The sequence below is a fragment of the Lathyrus oleraceus genome, chromosome 7 (assembly GCF_024323335.1).
Source record: "Lathyrus oleraceus cultivar Zhongwan6 chromosome 7, CAAS_Psat_ZW6_1.0, whole genome shotgun sequence".
NCBI classification, from domain to species: Eukaryota; Viridiplantae; Streptophyta; class Magnoliopsida; order Fabales; family Fabaceae; genus Lathyrus; species Lathyrus oleraceus.
The window spans coordinates 540,086,337-540,108,683 of NC_066585.1; the positions used below are offsets into that span (position 1 = coordinate 540,086,337).

General features: G+C 33.9%; 1 protein-coding gene across 1 annotated transcript; it reads right to left on the reverse strand.

Annotated features, from left to right (window-relative positions):
- Positions 1-3,529: 3,529 nt before the first annotated feature.
- Positions 3,530-9,037, reverse strand: LOC127107155 (V-type proton ATPase catalytic subunit A). Its single transcript, XM_051044435.1, has 20 exons — positions 8,752-9,037; positions 8,191-8,317; positions 8,019-8,074; positions 7,872-7,928; positions 7,680-7,791; positions 7,547-7,584; positions 7,360-7,461; positions 7,054-7,110; positions 6,887-6,958; positions 6,705-6,806; positions 6,539-6,601; positions 6,323-6,455; positions 5,864-5,970; positions 5,451-5,645; positions 5,163-5,249; positions 4,930-5,034; positions 4,532-4,629; positions 4,351-4,429; positions 4,023-4,111; positions 3,530-3,936 (listed from the first exon to the last, which is right to left on the reverse strand). The coding sequence occupies exons 1-20, from the start codon at positions 8,827-8,829 to the stop codon at positions 3,822-3,824; spliced, it is 1,872 nt and encodes a 623-aa protein (XP_050900392.1). The 5' UTR covers positions 8,830-9,037; the 3' UTR covers positions 3,530-3,821.
- Between the last annotated feature and the right edge of the window lie 13,310 nt (positions 9,038-22,347).

Consider the following 22,347-nt stretch of genomic DNA (forward strand, 5'->3'; position numbering starts at 1 on the left):
CCTTTTGGGACGTCCGTGGATACATGTTGTTGGGGCAGCGACTTCTACTTTGCATCAGAAAATGAAGTTTGTCGTCGACGACAAGCTTGTCATTGTCTCAGGTGAAGAAGATTTTATCATTAGTTAACTCTCCTCTTTCCGTTATATCGAGGCTGATGAAGATTCCTTAGAGACTTCTTTCCAAGCACTTGAAATATCCAATGTCACACTTGCGGAAGTAAAGGATCCTGTTGAGAAAACCAGTTTGTCGTTCGCCTCTTTGAAGAGCACAAAGTCAGCAGATGAAAGTGGAGGCCCTATAGGTTGGGGGAAAGTCATCAATGTCAGCGAGAAAAATGATCGTTTCGGTTTAGGGTACAAGCTTTCTACTAAGGAAGGAGCCCTGACCCCTGCAAAGGACCGCATACGGAGCATACAAGAAGTTTTCCTAAGCACGGGATTTATCCATGGGGATCAAGTTGGTGCAGTTCAACACGACACTGAAGATGAAGAAGCATCAAATTTGATATACCGTTGTGAAGCAGCCTTAACAAATTGGGAGGCATTTGAGATTCCAGAAGTTTTTCCTATTTCAAAGTAATTGTGTTTCTTTTTGTTTTTCAAAATCCTTAGCTCTGTCCAAGGCTAACGGATCATTTGTAGGGCCATTTTAAATTTCAAAATCATTATGACAAATAAAGAGCATTTTGTTCAAATTCTTATCGTTCTTTTATTTGTTTTTCTTTCCTTAAAATGGCAATCTTTTCAAAAACTACAAAAATATTTTTCTTTCTTTTGCATTTTATTTCCACTTTTCTAAAAAACCATCATTTAAAAAACATGCAGAATAATCAATAAACCAGTTGAATTCGGTGACCCTACTACTTCCTATAACTTTGAATTCTCCATCTACCAAGCGGAAGAGGATAGTGAGGAAGATTGTGATTTCCCCAAAGAAATGGCAAGGTTGCTCGAGCACGAGTCAAAGGTGTTCAGCCGCATCAAGAACCGGTGGAGACAATCAACCTTGGCACCGAGGAAGAGAAGAAAGAGGTCAAACTTGGGACTACACTTGGGGCAAGCATCAAAGACAGATTGATCAAGTTGCTACAAGAATATGTAGATGTATTTGCATGGTCATACCAGGATATGCCATGTTTAGATACTAATATTGTTGTCCACAAGCTGCCACTACAACCAGATTACTCGCCGGTGAAGCAGAAGCTCCGAAGAGAAAGACCCGACATGGCTCTAAAGATTTGTGATGAGGTGAAACGCCAATTTGATGCTGATTTTCTAGCAGTTGCGAAGTACCCTCAATGGGTAGCTAATATCGTACAAGTACCCAAAAAGGATGGCAAAGTTAGGATGTGTGTTGATTACATGGATCTAAACAAAGCTAGTCCAAAGGATGATTTTTCCTTGCCGCATATTGACACTTTGGTAGACAACACCGCTAAATTCGCAGTCTTCTCCTTCATGGACGGATTCTTGGGTTATAATCAAATTAAGATGGCTCCAGAAGACATGGAAAAGACCACGTTCATCACCCCTTGGGGAACATTTTGCTATAAGGTAATGCCACTCGGTCTCAGAAATGCTAGGGCAACTTACCAAAGAGCAATGGTCACATTTTTCCATGATATGATGCACAAGGAAATTGAGGTTTATGTCGATCATATGATCGCAAAATCTCAAAGTGAAGAGGATCATATAGATCACTTGCAAAAGCTATTTGAGCGTCTCCAAAAATTCCGACTACGGCTGAATCCTGCTAAATGCACCTTTGGTGTCCGATCTGGAAAGTTACTTAGTTTCATTGTTAGTAAACGAGGAATTGAGGTAGATCCATACAAGGTTAAAGCAATACAAGAAATGTCTGCTCCACGTACAGAGAAAGAAGTCAGAGGATTCCTGGGACATTTGAACTATATCTCTAGGTTTATATCTCATATGACTGCTACGTGTGAACCTATATTCAAGTTGCTTAGAAAAGATCAAGTAGTTGAATGGAACTCTGACTGCCAAAGGGCTTTTGAGAAGATCGGACAATACCTGCAAGAGCCCCAGGGGAAACCACTCTTTATGTACTTAACTGTGCTTGAAAAGTCAATGGGATGCATGCTGGGACAACATGATGAAACCGGCCGAAAAGAACATGCCATCTACTATCTGAGCAAAAAGTTTACTGATTATGAAACTCTGATATCTATGCAGGCTCAAGACTACAGAGCTCAATGCGCTCAAGGCTTGAAGAGTGTTTACATAGGCACTTATAGATCATTCACTAAAGGACTCTGATATCTATGCAGGCTCAAGGCTCAAGACTACAGAGCTCAATGCGCTCAAGGCTTGAAGAGTGTTTACATAGGTACTTATAGATCATTCACTAAAGGAGTCTTCAAATCGACCTTAGAAGTTGAAGCTATTTCGGATAAGTCAACTTCTTACTAACTGGGGCATTTTATTGGCAGTAACTCAGTACTACTACTTACCGTGTCTCACGGATATAAATTACAGTATTAACATGAATGCTTTCAAGAATTATGATTGAACCCTTGTGAATATCTTCTACTTTAACTGCATTTGTGGATTCCGTTATGCTCTAGACCAACGCTGTTGATAGTACAATAAAAGGCTGTGCATACTGATAACTTAGCAGGAAATTTTGATATTTTCCCCAGAATTTTGGTTTTAGAAGAATAGTTATGCAAGCAAAACTGATCCTAACCAACAGAGTGCCTCGGCTGCAAAGCTTTAAATAATAAATAAATACAAGTAGACATTTGAAAGAAACTCGCAATAAGACACAATAATCAAATGGCTACTTTTTGGTTAACCAACCTCTGTTCATACATCACTCAGCTCAACTTTTAACTAAACTCTATGCACTCATCATTCGGATGAAGCATTGCACGGGTCAACTAATATATCTTACATGCATGACTGAGGTACAATTTGGATACATTACACATAAAATTCAAACTATAATGAAAAGAAAATTTTATTCAAACCTAACATACTACTTTTTGGCCACACAACTGCAACAAGTGTAATCACAGACCTCTAGCCTAATAGTAACAGTGCATTGAAACGTTCTCACAGTGCACACGCAAAGAAGCAGGAATTGCAGGGGTTATGAAAAACAGAAATAGACAGTAAGGACAAGGCCACATATGTGCAGAGTGGAAGAATACATACAGGAGAACAGGGGATGTAGGAAATGCACCTCAACAGTTAATTGTGATCCTGTGGTTCTTAGTAATAGTTCTCATTTCTTGGAATAAAAGAGTTCTCTCACTCAATCACACACATGATTAATGTGAAAATATGCTATTTCCAAAAATAACAGATATCGCTCATACATGAATGTAAAGGGGTAGGAGATAGAATAAGTCCATTGGAATATCAAATCTTCTACATTTTATTGTCTGGGAAAGTTTGACATGGAAGATAATTCAAATTCAAATACTCAATGCTACAAGGTTCAATCTATCCATGTTCGCACAATTTCCATCAATGAATCCAGAATCCACACGCCCGCAGGCACTTCAAGTTGTAAACAAATTTATTTGCATAAATACATAGTGAAAGATGTTTCTTCTATTATTCTCTAGGGAGAAAAAAAAAAGGTGTGACTGAATGACACGACTATAGCTACACATACAACTACATCAAAAAGCCAAGCCAGCGCCGAGAAAGGAAATAAATGTGATATGAATGAATCGAACAACCAAATAAATAACACTCAGGACATAGCTACCACGGGATACTAGATTGCCTCTTACTACATGAATAACACAATACTTGAGCAAACATGCAATCTTAAATTATCTCTTCAATTATCGGGCTTCATCCTCAAGGTTGCGGAAACCGTTAGTCAGGTCCTCATGTAGCTGAGTAAATTTGGCAACCAAAGCAGCTTCCCCTTCAGCAGGATCCTCAAATTTCTGAGACCTGCAATAACAACCAACCAACCAACATAATAAGACCCACTTTACATGTCAAAATAAGTCATCCAAGGTAGCCCTACAATTACTCACACTAAACGATAGAAGAGATCTCCCAATCGATGCTTGATGAGGGTATAAGTTATCTTCTGACCATCAGTACCAGCTCCCCTTTCTACTGCCTGCACATGTAGTAAGTCTCATGTTAAAGATCTGTAATTCGAATGCAATTTAGCCATCTTACTGAAATCTCTTTTCAGGCAGAAGTAATAACACTCTGACTGGGCTATGATAAAGAATACAACCACTGTTTACAGCCTACATGCCTACAATTGGATAGATTTTTCCTTATTCTAATGTAAGTAACATTGTTCAATAAAAAGATGGAAGTAACATTGTTTGATTCCTTAGGCCACCATACCTGATTTGCCAAATTGTAGAAATGAATAATGTTGCGCATCATCCAGACAGACTTGTAGAAGGGACAGAACTTGTCATATCTATTACACACAAAATGTAACAATATATGAGAGACAACAAACAAAAACACTAACATGAGAAATAATGTATCAAAGAAGCTAACAATTTACAAGGGCACTTACGGCGTAAAAGCATTTTGAGCAAGGTAATCCTCTCGCAAAAGTTTTGCAGTTTCTAAGGTGATCTTATCTCCTTCAGCTAAAGCATCCTTTCCTACAAGCTGGAACATAGAAGGTGGGTGAATGGTCGGTTTAGTATAGTTTACTACTATACTACTTACAGATCAAGTATATGGACATCCTGACTAACTTTTTTCAAACAACAAAACAATACCTTAATTAGGATAATATGTTAAAGCTCAACTTATTAGATTACCCATTACATGGACAACTTTTGCAAACAAGGTTTAGACCCAACATTACTTATTAGAAGCTGAATAATTTTCAACCCATACTAGGAAAGGGCATGGGAAGATTTCTTTAACCAACAACCAAGATGATTAACGTGCAAAGGAACATACCTGGACAATTTCATTAAGATCGTCTTCTCTTTGCAGAACTTCGCGAGCCCTTGTCCTAATGTTTATAAAATCTGGATCAAATTGCTCATAAAAGGATTCGAGTGCCTGAAGATACCATAAAAAATATTAGGAAATCATGATATTTGGGAGCCCAAGCACAAACTATATCCATTGCAAATGAAGGCAGCTTAAGAGAAAACATGAGTTGTGCAGATACCAACTCTAGCACATACCGTTGAGTACTTTGAGTAAGATATAAGCCAGTTCACAGAAGGAAAGTGCTTCCTCTGTGCAAGCTTTTTGTCCAAACCCCAGAAAACCTGTGAAGTAGCAAAAGATTAACTTACATGACGAATTATAAAAGAATCGGTAAGAGAAGAAACAACTAGAGGGATCATAGTGATGATTGACACACAGGGTTTTAGGCATTTATGGGAATCAGGGAGACAACCAAATGCGAAATTTATTTGCGGGAAGTTGTCCTATATTTTGATAAACATGTTTTAACAGTAGAATATTACCTGAACTATGCTGAGGGTTGCAGATGTCACGGGATCTGAGAAATCTCCTCCAGGTGGAGAAACAGCACCAACAATTGTTACACTACCTGTTCTTTCAGGACCTCCAAGACATTTTACTTTCCCAGCACGTTCATAGAAAGAAGCTAAACGTGCAGCAAGGTAAGCAGGATATCCACTATCAGCAGGCATTTCCGCCTGTGGAAAACAACAATCTCGTCAATTTACAATGATCAATGCCCATGTTCCCCCATGTGTCTCATTAGTCATTATGTATAAACTTATATATTTAACATCAGTGGAGAAAGAAACTCCAACATCAGAAACTAAATCTCCAAAAATAATATATCATGAAGAAGAAACAATTTCTAAAAGAAACCGGTGAATAACCGCCGCTGGATAATTGAAATTCTCACCAATCGTCCTGAGATTTCACGCAATGCTTCTGCCCATCTAGATGTTGAATCTGCCATCATACTGACATTGTAACCCATATCTCTGAAATACTCAGCTAAAGTGATTCCTGAGATTTCAAAACAAAATTGTCAGAATATAATATAGTCCGAAAAAAGTATTAAAACTCACATGCAGCACACATGTCAAACTATCTCATTATAAGGACAGTTAATATATAAAGTTTCAGCTCAGGTAAGAGCTAGTAGAATATAAAGTGGCATATCAATATGCATATATTAGGCCTTCTTTTAATTTTCACACTAAGCACAGATTAACTGCCCAGAAGTGCTGAGAAACACTACTTATTGCAATTATATGCACAGTTTGACATTCCAAATATTGGCAGTAGGAGAGAACTGGTAAAGATTAATTTCACATGAACAAAAGGAAGATTTAGATTTTAGGAAGTAAGAAATCACCTGTATAAATTGAAGCTTCACGAGCAGCCACTGGCATGTTTGAAGTGTTAGCCACAAGTGTTGTACGCTTCATGACAGATTCTTCACGGCCATCAGGTAATGTCATTGTAAGTTGTGGAAAGTCCATCAGAACCTGAACAATCATTAAAACGATTTGACCAGTCAAATACCAGCAAGCACAAATATTTCATAGAAATAACTTAAAACGAAGCATACCTCAGCCATTTCATTTCCACGTTCTCCACAACCAACGTAAATAACAGCGTCAGAATTTGAATACTGTCAAAGAGGCGAAAAAGGAAGAATTAAGAGGTCTGCAGAATTATTGAAAAGTTCTATAATTACATCACCATTGTGCCTTGACATGGTGTGTTAGGATCACCTTAGAAAGAGCTTGACTAATGACTGTTTTTCCACAACCGAAAGCTCCGGGTATGGCACAAGTCCCACCAAGTACTGAGGGGAAAAGGGCATCAAGAACACGCTACACAAAACAGAAGTCATTAGGTACAAAAATATCTGATTTTTATCACACACAAGAAACAGAATACAAATTGAGCTTACCTGACCAGTAAGAAGAGGAGTATCAGCTGCAAGTTTTGATGCAACAGGCCTTGGTGTACGTACAGGCCAACTCTGAAATGGGTACAGCATTTTATGTTATAGTGAAGGATAAGGAAGACCAATAATAATTCAATAAAGCAACAAAAAAAACAGAGATGGCCACAAACCTGAAGCATGGTGAACTTCTTTTTGACACCTTGAAACTCAAGCTCCAACACAGTATCCTGCAAATAATGGAAAACATTACCATATATTGCAAAAGATATAGAGAAGCTCGAGAATGCAGGAAAAAAATATGTATAAATACATTTAAGCTTGGCAAAGCGGACATAATAAATATATAAATATGAAGCATGGACAAAGAGAGGCTGCAAACATATTCTAAACATAAAAATGAAATAATAGACTTAAGAAAGATCTTCTAATAGATATAAAGCTAAATAAACAATAGAAAATAAATTTAAATGACAAACCTTCAAGGAATATTGGCCAGCCGGTGCTACATAGGTAACCTTTCCCATGGCATCAGGAGGAAGTGCAACACGGTGTTCCATTAAACTGTTCTCGAAAACAGTCTGCGTAAATAATCCACACAAAGAATCAGGAAATAAATCTACAAATAAGAACTCATAAGCTAACCTAATTGGATAGAAAACATACAGCATATAAGTCTCCACCGGTTAATAAGTCTCCTTCACCTGTCCCCAGTAATAAAATAGAATATCAGAATATATGGACCATATAATATTTGTTTACGGCATAAAACTTCACCATAAAATTGAACAATATGTACCAATTTTCTTAGGCTGAAATTCCCAAAGTGTATCTTTGTCAAGTGCGGGAACAGAGACACCCCGGGGAATATAGACATCTGCAGATATTCTTGCAATAGTTTTCAAAGGCCTCTGTCACAATTAGAAAATATTCAAATTAGTGAAATCAGATATAAAATACGACCAAATGCGTATAGAGAAAAAAGACAAACCTGAATTCCATCAAAAATATTTCCCAATATTCCAGGTCCCAACTCCACAGACAAAGGCTGTCAAAAGACATACCGCTTATCAATCAAATTAAATCACGCAACAGCAAACACAACCAAAATAAGAGAAAAATGAATATAGAATTCAACCTTGTGTGTACGTAACACCGGATCATTAACCGTCAACCCAGCAGTTTCCTCGTAAACTGAAATTGCATACAACCAACAGATTTGTTTCATTAAAAACTAACTAAAGTAGCAAAAAATCCTGAATTATCAATTAATGCATCTGTATCATCATAGTGTAGAAGTTATGCGGAACCTTGAATAGTGGCAGAATCTCCTTCCAAACGGATAATTTCACCGATAAGATTATCATGACCAACACGCACCAGTTCATACATAGCAGCCCCATTCATGCCATCTGCAACCACGACAGGTCCAGATACCTGTTTTCATTCATCAAAATTCAAACACATCACTATGACGTTTTATCATATTCAAATTCTCAAACAAATCAGTATCAACAAATCAGAACAACGGCACACATATAAACCAATATTGTAAACCTAAAACAGGCAAAACAAAATTGATAAAAAAAATTAGCAGATAGATCGCTGTGACATCAGAACTTGAACAATTGTAAGTCGTAAACCAAAACACAAATTAAACATGTAAATTGTAAGTCGTAAACCAAAACACAAATTAAACATGTAATTGATGAACCTAATTGATAAATCGAATCGATAGAAGAATAAGTGAAATTGAGAATACATAAAACAGTGTCTAACGATGGATCGATCAATAATACAATAACAACAAATCTTAGAGATAATACTGAATCGAAGTGAATATATAAAGGAAATGAAAACGATTGATTGACCTTGCGAACGTAACCGTATTCACTCTCCTTCTCGGAGTCTTCGAAAGTGGTCATGCGACCTCCATGAACGGCAGGCATTTTCGGATCGGAGATGAAATTCAAGATCTGAGAAGGATCAAAACCCAGGGGTTCCGATCAAGACGAGATCCACTGATAGATGAGGATAGAGAAAGATAGAGGGAGAGAGAAAGCTCTTCGAGAATTGAGTGTGGATTTGCAACTTCTTCTTTCTTATGCTGTTGTTATGATTGAATGTGATACGTGAGACTGAGTTTGTATTGTGGTTGTGGTGGGTTTTTTTTTTATTTCAACAAAAAAAATGATGCGGTCCGGACACGTGTATCATGTATTGGCAAAATAGAGGAGTGGATTGGAGGACGCTCTTTCCTCTTTCATTTTCATTTTCATTTTCTAACCGTGTGCGAATTTATTTACTAGATGAAAATAAAAATTAAATTAAATAATATCAGCCAAGCACTTTTTTTTATTCAAGTATAAGCCAAGCACTACCCCTATATTAGAGATTTCACTATTATTAAATCATAATGTTGCTTTTTATTATTTAAAATATATATTTAATTTATAGAGAGAGAGTTGATGTAAAAAAAAATACACTAATAAATCATACCTGTGAAATCTTAAAAACATAATTAAACATGCACTAATGTAAACATAATTTTACATTATTGTCTAATAAAAAATTAATAATTTAATATATCATTAAAATAATATTAAAATTTAAATGTGATTTGAGAATATATATATATATATATATATATATATATATATATATATATATATATATATATATATATATATATATATATTACTTTTATAAAAACTACTTTAAAATTGTTTAATAAAAACTATTAATTTATTATTATTAAAATAATATTAAAATTTAAACATGATTAACCAAAATATATTATATTTTTCTTTGACTTTTATAAAAACTACTTTAAAAATCACAAAATTATTATAACTTTTAATACTATTCATTATTTTACATCGAATGCATCAAAATTAATTTGTTAAAAAATACATACTATGAATTTGATTTGTTTTTATAGACTATATATGTCATAATATAATTATATATTAATATTAATTAGAAATTTTTCAATAAAATAATTTATTAGACACCGATGGATAAGAAAAAGTAATGAATTTGTCAAATTAATAATTTATTTAAATATATTTTTAACAAATTTTTGTACAGTTTTTTTATAAATTATTTATAATATTGTATTTAAGGAAAATAAGTCAAACATTGAAATTTAAAATTATTATTTATAATTCTCTTATTATATTTAAGATATATAACTTGATTACTAGTTTTAATTTTTAAAAGGATAAAAAAAATTAATCAATAAAAACTTGTATTAATTCAAAGAAATCAAAAGTATAAGACGATCCCACATATTCAACCTTAAAAAAGACAAACGAACCAAAAAATGGAAACTAGAACATCATCAAATAGCAATGTGAGTTCTAAAATTTTCACTATACCACCCCCTATAAACAATTATGTCTAAAATATTTTCAACTATCATAGTATTATCTACACTATTTCCATAACTTTTGTCGTTACGGTACTTCAACATTTCATACAAGGTCTCCCTTGCGGCTAATTTCAAAATAAGGGCTCTCTAACCTTTTCCTTTAGTATTTCGAATCAACCAAGCAAGCTCCTCATCCCAATAATAGGGGATTCGCTTCATATGGATCCAAGAAAGCACTTTGAACCAAATAGTCTCGAGCTCATGACAATCATAGCACAAGTGATTAATAGTTTCCTCATTTGTACAAAATCGACACCTATTATTATCCACAATTCCAAATTTAAACAGACGATGCTTAGTGGCTAATCTACCATGACACGCAAGCTAGACCATCATTAATGCCCTGGACCTAACAGCATTACTGCAGAACAGTCTGCACCAATGGTCGGGTTCCTATTATGACTGAGTACATTGACCCACAACTTCGTTCCTTCTTTTGATTCTTCACTATTTTTGTTAACCAGGTTTTCTAGGGTTTCATCTACCCTCCAATTTTCATCAATGACATCTGGTTTTTCAATAACCTCTGAGTTGGGCTTGATTCCAGCTACATCTTGATGAGTATCATCTGTTTGTCTCACTTGCTCTTCACGATTTTCCGGTGACAGTGGTGCCGTCTTTTTCGACCTCCCTCGTCCCTTCGAGCTCCCTGTTGTTAGCTATTATAAAAGGATAAACTTAATACATTATCGATATAATATAACAAGAAATTAGATTGTAAATATTTAAGTTAAGTATATCTTTTTGTTATTATTAATTTGATTGTTATACTTTTTACTCTTTTGACCTTTTATTTTTTCGTTATATATATATATATATATATATATATATATATATATATATATATATATATATATATATATATATATATATATATATATATATATATATATATATATATATTCGTTTCATTTTTTTCAGAGGCATTTGGTACATTTGTCGTAGTTTAATTATGAAAAAATAAATTGAGGCTCTATCTAACCATTGTTTAACCATTATAAATATTTTGTAAGGCTCAATTTAATTACATATTAACTAGACAAATTGAAGGTCATGTGAGATAACCTGCCTTACACACCAAAATATATATATATATATATATATATATATATATATATATATATATATATATATATATATATATATAGTCGTTTCATTTTTTTCAGGGGCATTTGGTACATTTGTCGTAGTTTAATTATGAAAAAATAAATTGAGGCTCTATCTAACAATTGTTTAACCATTATAAATATTTTGTAAGGCTCAATTTAATTACATATTAACTAGACAAATTGAAGGTCATGTGATAGAACCTGCCTTATATAGTGGCGGAACTGAGGGGGGACGTGGGAGGGCCACAGCCACCCCTTTATTTTTTTTTAATTCATATATATTAAATTACTAAAACATCCTTATTTTAAATTAAAATTAATTTTTATTTTTTCTTTTTCATTCAAAGTTAGGTTAAAATACAAATAAGATAAAAAGCTCATACATTTCCTTTGTTTCTCATATGGGTTTGCTACCGGCATCAGAATCGGAACAGATTAAAGTGATTGACATCTAACAGGTAAAAAACTTTATTCATTATTCTTTTATAAAAAGTAACAAATTAAAGTGATTGTTTGATTTGTGTTTTTAAGATTTTTAAGGTTCTTCTTTCTTGATGTGTTAAAATAATTTATATGAGGTTTATTAAGCCAATTCATAACACTATAATTTACAAATATAGTTATACACTGTAATAAGATTTATTTAATCATTGTTGCTGCTAATTTCTAATAGTGAAGTTACCGGTATTTGAAAACGGATTAAAGTTGATTAATTAAGTTTATTAATTTTTTTCTCTTTTAATTTTTATGTTCTCTAAATTGATTTTTGGATATGATATGATATTATAGGAAGAGTAAAGATGAATAATAAGAAAATTGATTCTTTTTTCAAAAGGAAAGCATGTGAAATTGAAAGAGAAGAGATATGAAGAAATTATAATCCCGACATCCGAATCTGAAACAGTTCTTGAGAATCCAACAATTGAAGAGCATCATGGTTTTGAAAATTCTTTGGAACGCGATCCTGGAAAGCGTCCTCCGATTTGGCAATATCCACCAAATCAAGTGGATGCAATACGAAGAGCTTATCTAAAATGGGGTCCATATCAAATTCATTTAGAAAACTATCCTTTGTCCGGTAACGAGGATCATCCGGGAAGGTTTCAACATACTTGGTTTAGCATATTTCCATCATGGTTAGAATATTCACCATCTGAAGATGCCGCATATTGCTTACCATGTTATCTTTTTAGCAAAAAACTAAGTGGACGTCCCAGATCACTTGTCTTTATTTCTATGGGTTTTAGAAATTGGAAGAAAGTTAGGAATGGAAAACATTGTTCCTTTCTTAAACACATAGGGAAGGATCCTTGCTCACCACACAACAATGCAATGAAAGCTTGTCAAGACTTGTTGAATCAAGATGGTCATATTAGAAATGTTATTCAATTGCAAAGTTCAAGTCAAAGAATGAATAATCGGTTATGACTCAAGACTTCAATTGACATTGTTCGTTGGTTAACACTACAAGCTTGTGCTTTTAGGGGTCACGACGAAAGTAGCAAATCAATAAATCAAGGTAACTTTCTTGAGTTATTGAAACTTTTAGCATCCTACAATGATGAAGTTGCAAAAGTTGTGTTGGAAAATGTTCCACAAAATTGCAAGTATACTTCACATCAAATTCAAAAAGAGCTCTTGCAAATTCTTTCTAGTAGGGTGAAAAAGAGTATTCGTGAGGAAATTGGTGAATTTTGTATCGTTGTTGATGAAGCCCGTGATGAGTCAGAAAAGGAACAAATGACTCTTGTATTAAGATTTACTGATAAAGCTGGTTTAATACAAGAGAGATTTTTTGATGTGACACATGTTAAAGACACCACATCTTTAACTCTTAAGGAAACAATATGTGATATACTTTCTCGACATAACCTTGATGTTTATAACATTCATGGCCAAGGGTATGATGGTGCTAGTAATATGAGAGGAGAATGGAATGGTTTACAAGCCCTCTTTATGAAGGATTGTCCTTATGCATACTATGTTCATTGTTTTGCTCATCGATTGCAACTTGCATTAGTTACATCATCAAGAGAAGTCAAACCTGTTCATAAATTTTTTGAGAAGCTGATCTTTGTTGTGAATGTTGTTTGTTCTTCTACAAAGCGTCATGATGAGTTACAAGCTGCCCAATTAGAAGAAATTGCTTATTTGTTAGAGATTGATGGGATTGTAACTGATAAAGGTGCAAATCAAGTTGGTACATTGAAACGAGCTGGAGATACTCGTTGGGGATCATATTATGATTCAATTTCTAGCTTGATAAACATGTATGAAGCAACTTGTTTAGTTTTTTAAAAAATTGCAAAAGATAGAGGGAGTTATGCTACACGTGGGGATGTAGATAGTTATTACAATTACTTGAAGGCATTTGATTTTATATTTATTTTGCACTTGATGAAAGAAATCATGGGAATAACATATATGTTTTGTCAAGCCTTACAAAAAAAATCAAGATGTAGTTAATGTTATGAACTTGGTTCGTTCAATAAAACATCTTATTTAAGGTTTGAGAGAAAATGGTTGGGATATATTGTTTACTAAAGTGGTATCTTCTTGTGAAAAGCATGGTATTGAGATTCCTGATCTTAATGATGTTCATTCAACAACAAGATTTGGACGCTCCCGTCTTGAAGAGAATCAAGTCACAATTCAACATTACTTTAAAGTTGAAATCTTTTTCACTACCATTGACAAATAGTTACAAGAGTTGAATAGCAGATTCAGTGAGCAGGCAATGAATTTGTTAACGCTTTCTTGTTCTTTATCTCCTAAGGATGAATATAAAGCTTTTAGCATTGATACTATTTGTTCTTTAGTTGAAAAATATTATCCTATGGATTTTAGTGATCAAGAGAAGAAGAATTTGCAATTTCAACTCCAACATTTTCTATTTGTTGCTCGTCAAGCATCAAACTTGAATAATTTATCAACTATTCAAGAACTATGTTCATGTTTGATTGCATCTTGACAGACTGAAACTTACTTCTTGATTGATAGACTACTTCGTCTTATCATGACTCTTCCCGTTTCTACGGCCACAACTGAGAGGTCTTTTTCAGCAATGAAAATTATTAAGACTAAGTTGAGAAACAAGATGGATGATGGGTTTCTTGGAGATAGCATGACAATATATATTGAAAGGGAGATTAGTGCAAGCATTAGTTCGGAGTCAATTATTGACGATTTCAAGTCACTCGGAACGCATAAAGTATTACTTTAAGGTAGTTTTAAGTCATGTAATTTAAATTTTTAGTAATTAACTTTGTATTTATTTTAACTTTAATATTTTATTTAAAATACTATTTACATTTTATTTATAATCTTTATTTTACGTTAGCGGTCATCCCAAATTTTTTTATCTGGCTTCGGCAATATATATATATATATATATATATATATATATATATATATATATATATATATATATATATATATATATATATATATATATATATATATATTATTAGATGTGCATGATAAGATGATAATGGACAAAATATGATAATTGTATCATATTATGTCTCAATGTATTGTTTGATGATACAATAGAAATTAGTCATGAAATTTATCATATCATGTCTTCTTAGTTAAAGTCTTTATCTTAAATTGAATTTAAGTTGGGTTAGTAACAAGAGTACGATAAGAAAATAAACAAATAAATTATCTATTATCTCTAAAAATACAAATTCAAAATAATATATATATATATATATATATATATATATATATATATATATATATATATATATATATATATATATCAATTTCCTTTTATTTTTGACTTATATCATATAAAATATAATATGATACAAGCGTATCATTCTTTGATGATAAAGTGGATAGATGGCGTGAGATACTATTATGGTACTCTCACATTTCAGATGTTTAACGAAAACCATGAATTGATGGGAAAATTCTCTGATTGTCTACTGATGGGTCGAGAGATGTCCCTTATAATTTAAAGCCAAGGAATTTTGGACGGAAATTTTAGGCGAGCGTGCTTAGGAATCCGCCAAAGTAAAGGCCTTGATAATCCAAAACTCGTGTTTCTGTCATGTTCAAAAAGCCCAACAAATACCCCATTTGGTCGAGGCGATAGTACGAGCGTGTCTATCCAACGAGAGTTTTTCTTTATGCATGCCATGGTAAAAAAATGAGTTTATTAATGTTGCTTCTTTCGTGGCTACTCATTTGAGAAGGGTGTCAATAGCGCTCATTGGCGATATTTCTGTGGGGGTTGATTACCCCAATCGCTAAGCACTTATGACATGTCTTTGATATTTAGATTTCTCATCATGTGGCAAGGAAGTCTAAACTTTATACGAGGTCTCTTATTCATATGGACCTATTGACTTTGAGGGGAATACTTTCTCCGTAAAAATCCATAAGAGATCATTCTTGATTTGCCCAACCTTATGCGCATGATGGTAAATAACATGAACAATAGGATGTATGATCAGGGTATTCGATTCCCAGAGGATTTATCCAAGGATGATGAGGATGTCCCCAAATCCGTTGATACTCATGCAGGGCTAAACATGGACGAAGATTTTGCACCACCACCTTCCCTACCTACCCAATGTAAAACTGGGAGTTTAAGGCAATATCTGGATCGATGGGAATGGATGAAGTATGAGGTGTATATCATTAGAGCAGAGCAACTAAAATAAAGTAAGGAGTAGTTGAGACAGAGTCGTGCTTACCGATGTACAAATATGATGTAGTAGCTTATGTTGTGATTCTCATCTCTTTAGTGAGGTTCTATGTTAGTTTTCCTATTGTCATCCTCTACTTTCACTAAAACATTGCAGCTAATGTTTAGTTTAAGTGGTTCAGCTCACGAACCAAACGACGACTTAATATAAAATTCCACAAACAAATATTTTGACGGGTTTAACTTAAAACCCAAACAAACACTTCCTAAGAAGAGATACACACTCGAGATAAAAATTTACTCTTGTTAAACTTACAGTTTTACCCTTTCCAGAGCAAGTTTCATCACTTAAACACAAGTTAAAGAAAAGGACCAAAACAAGTTAAAGAGGAACAAAAATGAAGAATAAAGGCCAAAGAAAGAGGAAAAAATAGCTAAGTGTAGAGAAATAGGGTCTTAGTGAAAACCAAGTGAAAAGGGACCAAAAGCGTGCAACTACTAGAAAAATCACGTGCATCATCACGTGCGCGGTATGGAATTAAAAGCTGCATTGCGCGCTTGATGCCAGTTATCACGCATGCGGTGGCCCATTTTTCTGAGCTTTTCTGATGCGTTTTGGTCCATTCTTAAGGCTTTTTAAGGGGAGGTTTGGTACTTTTTCAAGGGTTACAAATTTCTACACCAAGGGTGACGATCTGCAGCACTAAAAGGTATATTTTGAGAGCATTTGAAGCCATTGGAGGCTAATTCTTCAAGGGAATTCTTATGAAAATATCTTATTCTTATTTTGGTATTGTAATTTGAATCACAAGTAATTAATTCTCTTTAGGTTAGGTTGTGTTTAATGAACCTATTTTGATATTGTTGGGACATATGTTTGATTTGATATTGCATGAGTAATTAAATCTATAATTATATTCAATTGTACCTTGTTCTTAATGCTTATTATGTGAGATACTCTTTTAATATGATTTTTGGCACATAGGGGTTATTGGTCATTAGTCTATGTGTTGGATCAATGGCAATTGTTGTGCTTACGCTGGTTGAATAGGGATAGGAGATCCTGAGTAGTGGCTTAGGAATTAATGTTAAATTGTATTGCATAGTCTTGCTTACGCTGGTGGACTAGGGATAGAAAACTCTTAGTATTGATTAATGAACTATACCTCAAGGGGTTGAGTATAACAATTTTGTTAGTTCATTGTGCGATTATAGTGCCAATATCATTCATGTAATGTATCGAACATTAACAGTAGATAAATAAGGGGTTCTATACACAACGTGATTGCTTTCTTCTTATTGTCAAACATCTTTATTTTCTTTTCGCATTCAAACTCGAACCCTCCCCCCCCCCCCCCCCTCAATTTACTATTTTATACGCATTGCATAATATTGTCTTGTTAAATAGCAATCCATGTGGATTCAATCTTATTTTATTACTGCGACATTATCAGTACACTTGTTAAGAAGTTATCAAGTTTTTGGCGTCGTTGCTGGGAACTGTTAATAATTTCAACAAGGCGACGTTTGTGCAACGTTGAATTTTGTTTATTTTTTTATTTTTATTTTTGTTTTCAATTGTAAATATTTTTTTTATAATTAGTTATTTTTTGTTTCTTCTTAAATTTTCTTTCCTATTCTTTCTCTTTTTAGTTTTAGTTTTGTTTAAATTTTTTATCTAGTGCAATGCTACTAAGGTATTCTTCTTTTTATTTTGAATGCAAGGTCAAGACAGTCATGCAAGATGATGTCCAGCTAGCTTGGAAAGTTTGAAGCTTATCCAAAGGAGCCTGCAACAAAAATGCTCATTCTGGAAAATGCTATAAATTATTTAGGGTCAGAACCTTACGTCAACACTGATCATTCATGGGAAGAGAAGTCACCATCTCAACTTAAAGAAACCTGACTCGGTTTATAGAGATGACTCAACTCAATTTCGAGAAAATCAACAGGCATTAAGAAATCGTGTGAATTAACATGAAAATATCCTTCGAGAAATTAGAGATGCAACTTGGTCAAATATCTAGCCAATTAGCATTAAAACTGAGATCTTGTGGGGATTTCAATAAAAATATATTAGATAGTCCTAGAGATATAGAATTTGAAAGAGAAGTCAAACAAGAATGTGAGGTATTGGATGAAACATGAGTTGAAGAAACTTTGACTCAGTTCATAAAGATTACTCAAATTAATTTCCGGAAAATCAACAGGCAGAAAGAAACCTTGCAAAGGAACATGGAAGCATCCTTCGAGAACTTAACTATGAAACTCGGTCTAGTATCTAGCCAATTAGCATTAAAACTAAGCTCTAGTGAGGAGTTCAACGGAAAAATTTTAGATAGTCCCAGAGATAAGGAAGTTAAAAGAGAATTCAAACAAGAACGTGAGGTCGTCGATGAATGGGGAATTGAAAAAGAGAAAAAAGAAGAAAAGTGAACATCATCTGATAAAGAATAGAAGCAAGAATAGAAGAAGTGAATGTGAAAATTATATGGGGGGAAAGAACGAGAATGCAATATGAAGATTATATAGTTTTGGATGAAGCTCTAAATGCAATAATTCGTTTAGACGTAGATGTCCAACTATAAGATCTTCAGCAAAAGAATAGTCATACACCTAGCAACAAGGATGATAAAAGAGGAGAAATAGATGAAGTATTGAATGAGATTTATGCCTTGTTCAATACTATCAAGCTAAAGAGAATATGGACGAAAAATCTTCAATTCTTGAAAGTAATGGAATTACTACCAAACAAAAGGAAGAATAAGAATAATGTGTTTTTCGTGTCATATATGTCGCCCTAACACAAAAATCGAAAGGTCGGGCTTAGGACCTTAAAGAAACACTTAATGGGAGGTAACCCATCATATAGGTTTTTATTTCATTTGCAAAATTTAAATTTTAGTTTTTTTTCAATTAATTGTTTTTGTTTTGTAGCATGTCTTATTTAGGAGCACTAGGACAAAGACTAGAGAAAGGGATTGAAAGAAGAAAAAGAGACTAAGAACTCTCGCTAATCCTTTTTTTTTCTAATCTCTTTTCACTTTCTAGTGTTTTTGTTGTTGTTTCAAGGAATGGGTCCAAAGTGAAGTCGCTTCTCTCGAGCATCAACATCAACCAGACGAGGGCAGGGTGGACCAAACAGAACAAAGACTTCAACAACGCCATGCAAGACGTGCAAGACTTTTTCTGCTCCAATGACATATTAATTTAGAGTTTTTTGAATTTATATTAATTTCCGCGATTCTCTTTTACGTCCAACAAGTCAATCTAGAGTATTATCTACAATACTTGGTTCCCATTTGTACCAATAAATTTATGTTTGTCTTTAATTAAAAAGTTTTTTGTTGTTGTGTCTTTCAGATGTACAAAGTTTGCAACTATAACATTGAACAAAAGAACCAAAAGGAAATTTGATCATCAGGAAAACAACTTACAACTTGAAGGCAAAGGATGAGAAAAGAATTAAAGGACTTGTACTCAACCTTCAGATACCTCAACTAGTAAGGTTTGAGCCAAATAAATTCTATTGTTTACTATTCCTTTTTATTGAGTGTATCCATGCATTTTTGTTTTATCAGGTTTGAAATATTTCTGATTAAATTTGTATGGTTTGATTGACACACATTGATGTAGTTATTTGCTTTAACTTTGAGTCTTTTTCAACCACCATGTAGTAATAGGTACATCTGTTGGTAACCACTTTCAACCTAGCCTTTCTTTTGGTGACTTAACGTTAATTCTTAGTCGTATGACTTGAAATATATTATCTATTCACCCTCTCCTTGGAGTTAGGTAGAATTGTAGCTCTTAAGTGGTATAAAAAAGATTAAGTTTGAGGTTGCTCTTGAAAGTGAGCAAAGTTTTAAGTTTCGGGTTTGGGTACTAGAGAGAAATGGTCAAAATTTCAAAATTTTGAGAAAATAAGAAGTGAAAAAAAAAAGAAACTTCTTTAAAAAAATATGATTAAAAGAATGCAAAATGCATATGAAGGACCACAATTGAAATATCTCTAGTACCATAAAGAAGGAACAAGTGAGTATGATAATAGAAGAAGAACTAGGCACTTAACTCCAAATGTTTAAACCTACTTTCCCCAAAAAACCTACCCAAACATAAGCAAGATATAACCGAAAAAGACTTGAAATGTGTGTGTGTTGTAATTTCTTTGACGAATTATATTAGAGCATGATCAAACTCAATATAGACTATTTGCATGTTGATTGAGAGACTACCATGTCAAGTGAGTGAATCAAGCTGAGATGTGAGACAGGTTGAGTACTTGTCAAAGTTTGAGGATGTTTTCTGAACTTTCCAGATGGAAGTTGAAAGTTAGAACAATGGTCAGGTAAAAAAAAAATTACAATGTGATGTTCAATTGTTATTGTGCAACTTGTTTTCTGTTTGGAATTGACATTGCAGGAAAGTTACTTGAGGACAAAGAACAATTCAAGTTTGGGGTTGTGATGACACTCCGTCATTGCATGAATTCGATCAAAGAAACGGATCAAAACAAATTAAAGATGAGCAAAAATGAAGAATAAAGGCCAAATAAAGAGTAAAAAACAGCTAAGTGTGGAGAAATAAGGACTTAGTGAAGATTAGGTGAAAAGGGAGCAAAAGCGTGCAACTGCTGAAATAATTACACGCATCATTGTGCGTGATAGGGAAGTAAAAGCTGCATCACTCGTGCGATGCAGGCCATCACGCGCACGATGACCCCTTTTCTGAGCTTTTTTGACGCGTTATGGTTCATTATGAAGGCTTTTAAAAGGAAGTTTGGTACTTTTTAAGGGGTTACGAATTTCTACACTAAGAGTGACGATTTGCAGCACTATAAGGAATATTTATAGAGCATTTGAAGCCATTTGAGGCTATTTCTTCAAGGGAATTCTTATACAAACCTCTTATTCTTATTTTGGTATTGTAATTTGAATCATGAGTAACTAATTCTTTCTAGGTTAGGTTGTGTTTGATGAACCTATTTTGATATTTTTGGGACATATGTTTTATTTGATATTGCATGAGTAATTTAATCCATAATTTTATTCAATTGCACCTTGTTTTTAATGCTTTTTAAGTGGCATAGTCTTTTAATCTGATTTTGGGCACATAGGGATTACTGACCATTAGTCTATGTGTTTGACCTAAGGCAATTGTTGTGCTTACGTTGGTTGAATAGGGATAAGAGACCCCAGGTAGTGGCTTATGAGTTAACGCTTTGTTGTATTGCCTAATCTTACTTATGTTAGTTGATGACAGACTGTCATTGCATATAATTAGGCGAATTATTGGTGAAAAACAAGTGAAAGATGAGCCAAAAGGAAGAAGAAAGACACAAGAATGAGTGAAAAATAGTCAAGTATGAAAGAATGGGACTTAGTGAAAATTATAGTGAAAAAAGTGTTTTTAACATAGCTAATGAAATAATCACGCTCATCATCGTGTGGCATCGCATGCACGGTAGAGATGTACGAGTTGCATCGTGCGATGCATCTATAATGCGCGTGATGGACACTTTCCTGAGCTTTTTCTGACGCGTTCTGGCCCGTTCTGAGCTTTTTTTAAGGGGATTTTCTACAATTTAACAAGGGTTATGAATTTTAGAGTCTGAAGCCCTATATGTTGGACTTAGGGAAACTACTCTACTTACGCTGGTTGAATAGGGATAAGAGACCCCGAGTACTGACGTAGGGAATTAACGTTTTCTACATCGCTTAATCCTGCTTACGCTGGTGGATTAGGAATAGGAAGCTCTGAGTCGTCATTAGTGAGTTAATTTGTGAGGGATCGATTATAACAGTTTTTTTAATTCGTTGTGATATGATAAGGATAAAATCATTCATACAAGGTGTAGCACCTCAAATTTGCCCTCCTCATTCATGCATTCATTTTTAGGTCATTTAACATTTCATATTGCATTTCATCATGTCAATCAGAATTAGCTCCAAGAGTTTGTCTTCCAAGAAGTTTGGATATCATCCAAGTCACTTTGTGGGTTCTATTTGATTGATCAGTCAACACAAGGGAGATTGCGCATCAACTAGAGGTTTTCTTTAAAGGATCAAGCTTAATGGGCCCAGTACAGTTCAAAATTCAACCGTGAAGTCAAAAGTCAATTGTTGGTCAACTGAGGGTCAAATGGCTAGGGAATGGCTTGAGATACTTCCAACATGTTCAAATGGGGTCTATTCATCATTCAAAACATTAATCTTGAAGGAACAAATGTCCAGTGCACAGGTTACCAAATTTGGAAAGATGTTCCTGA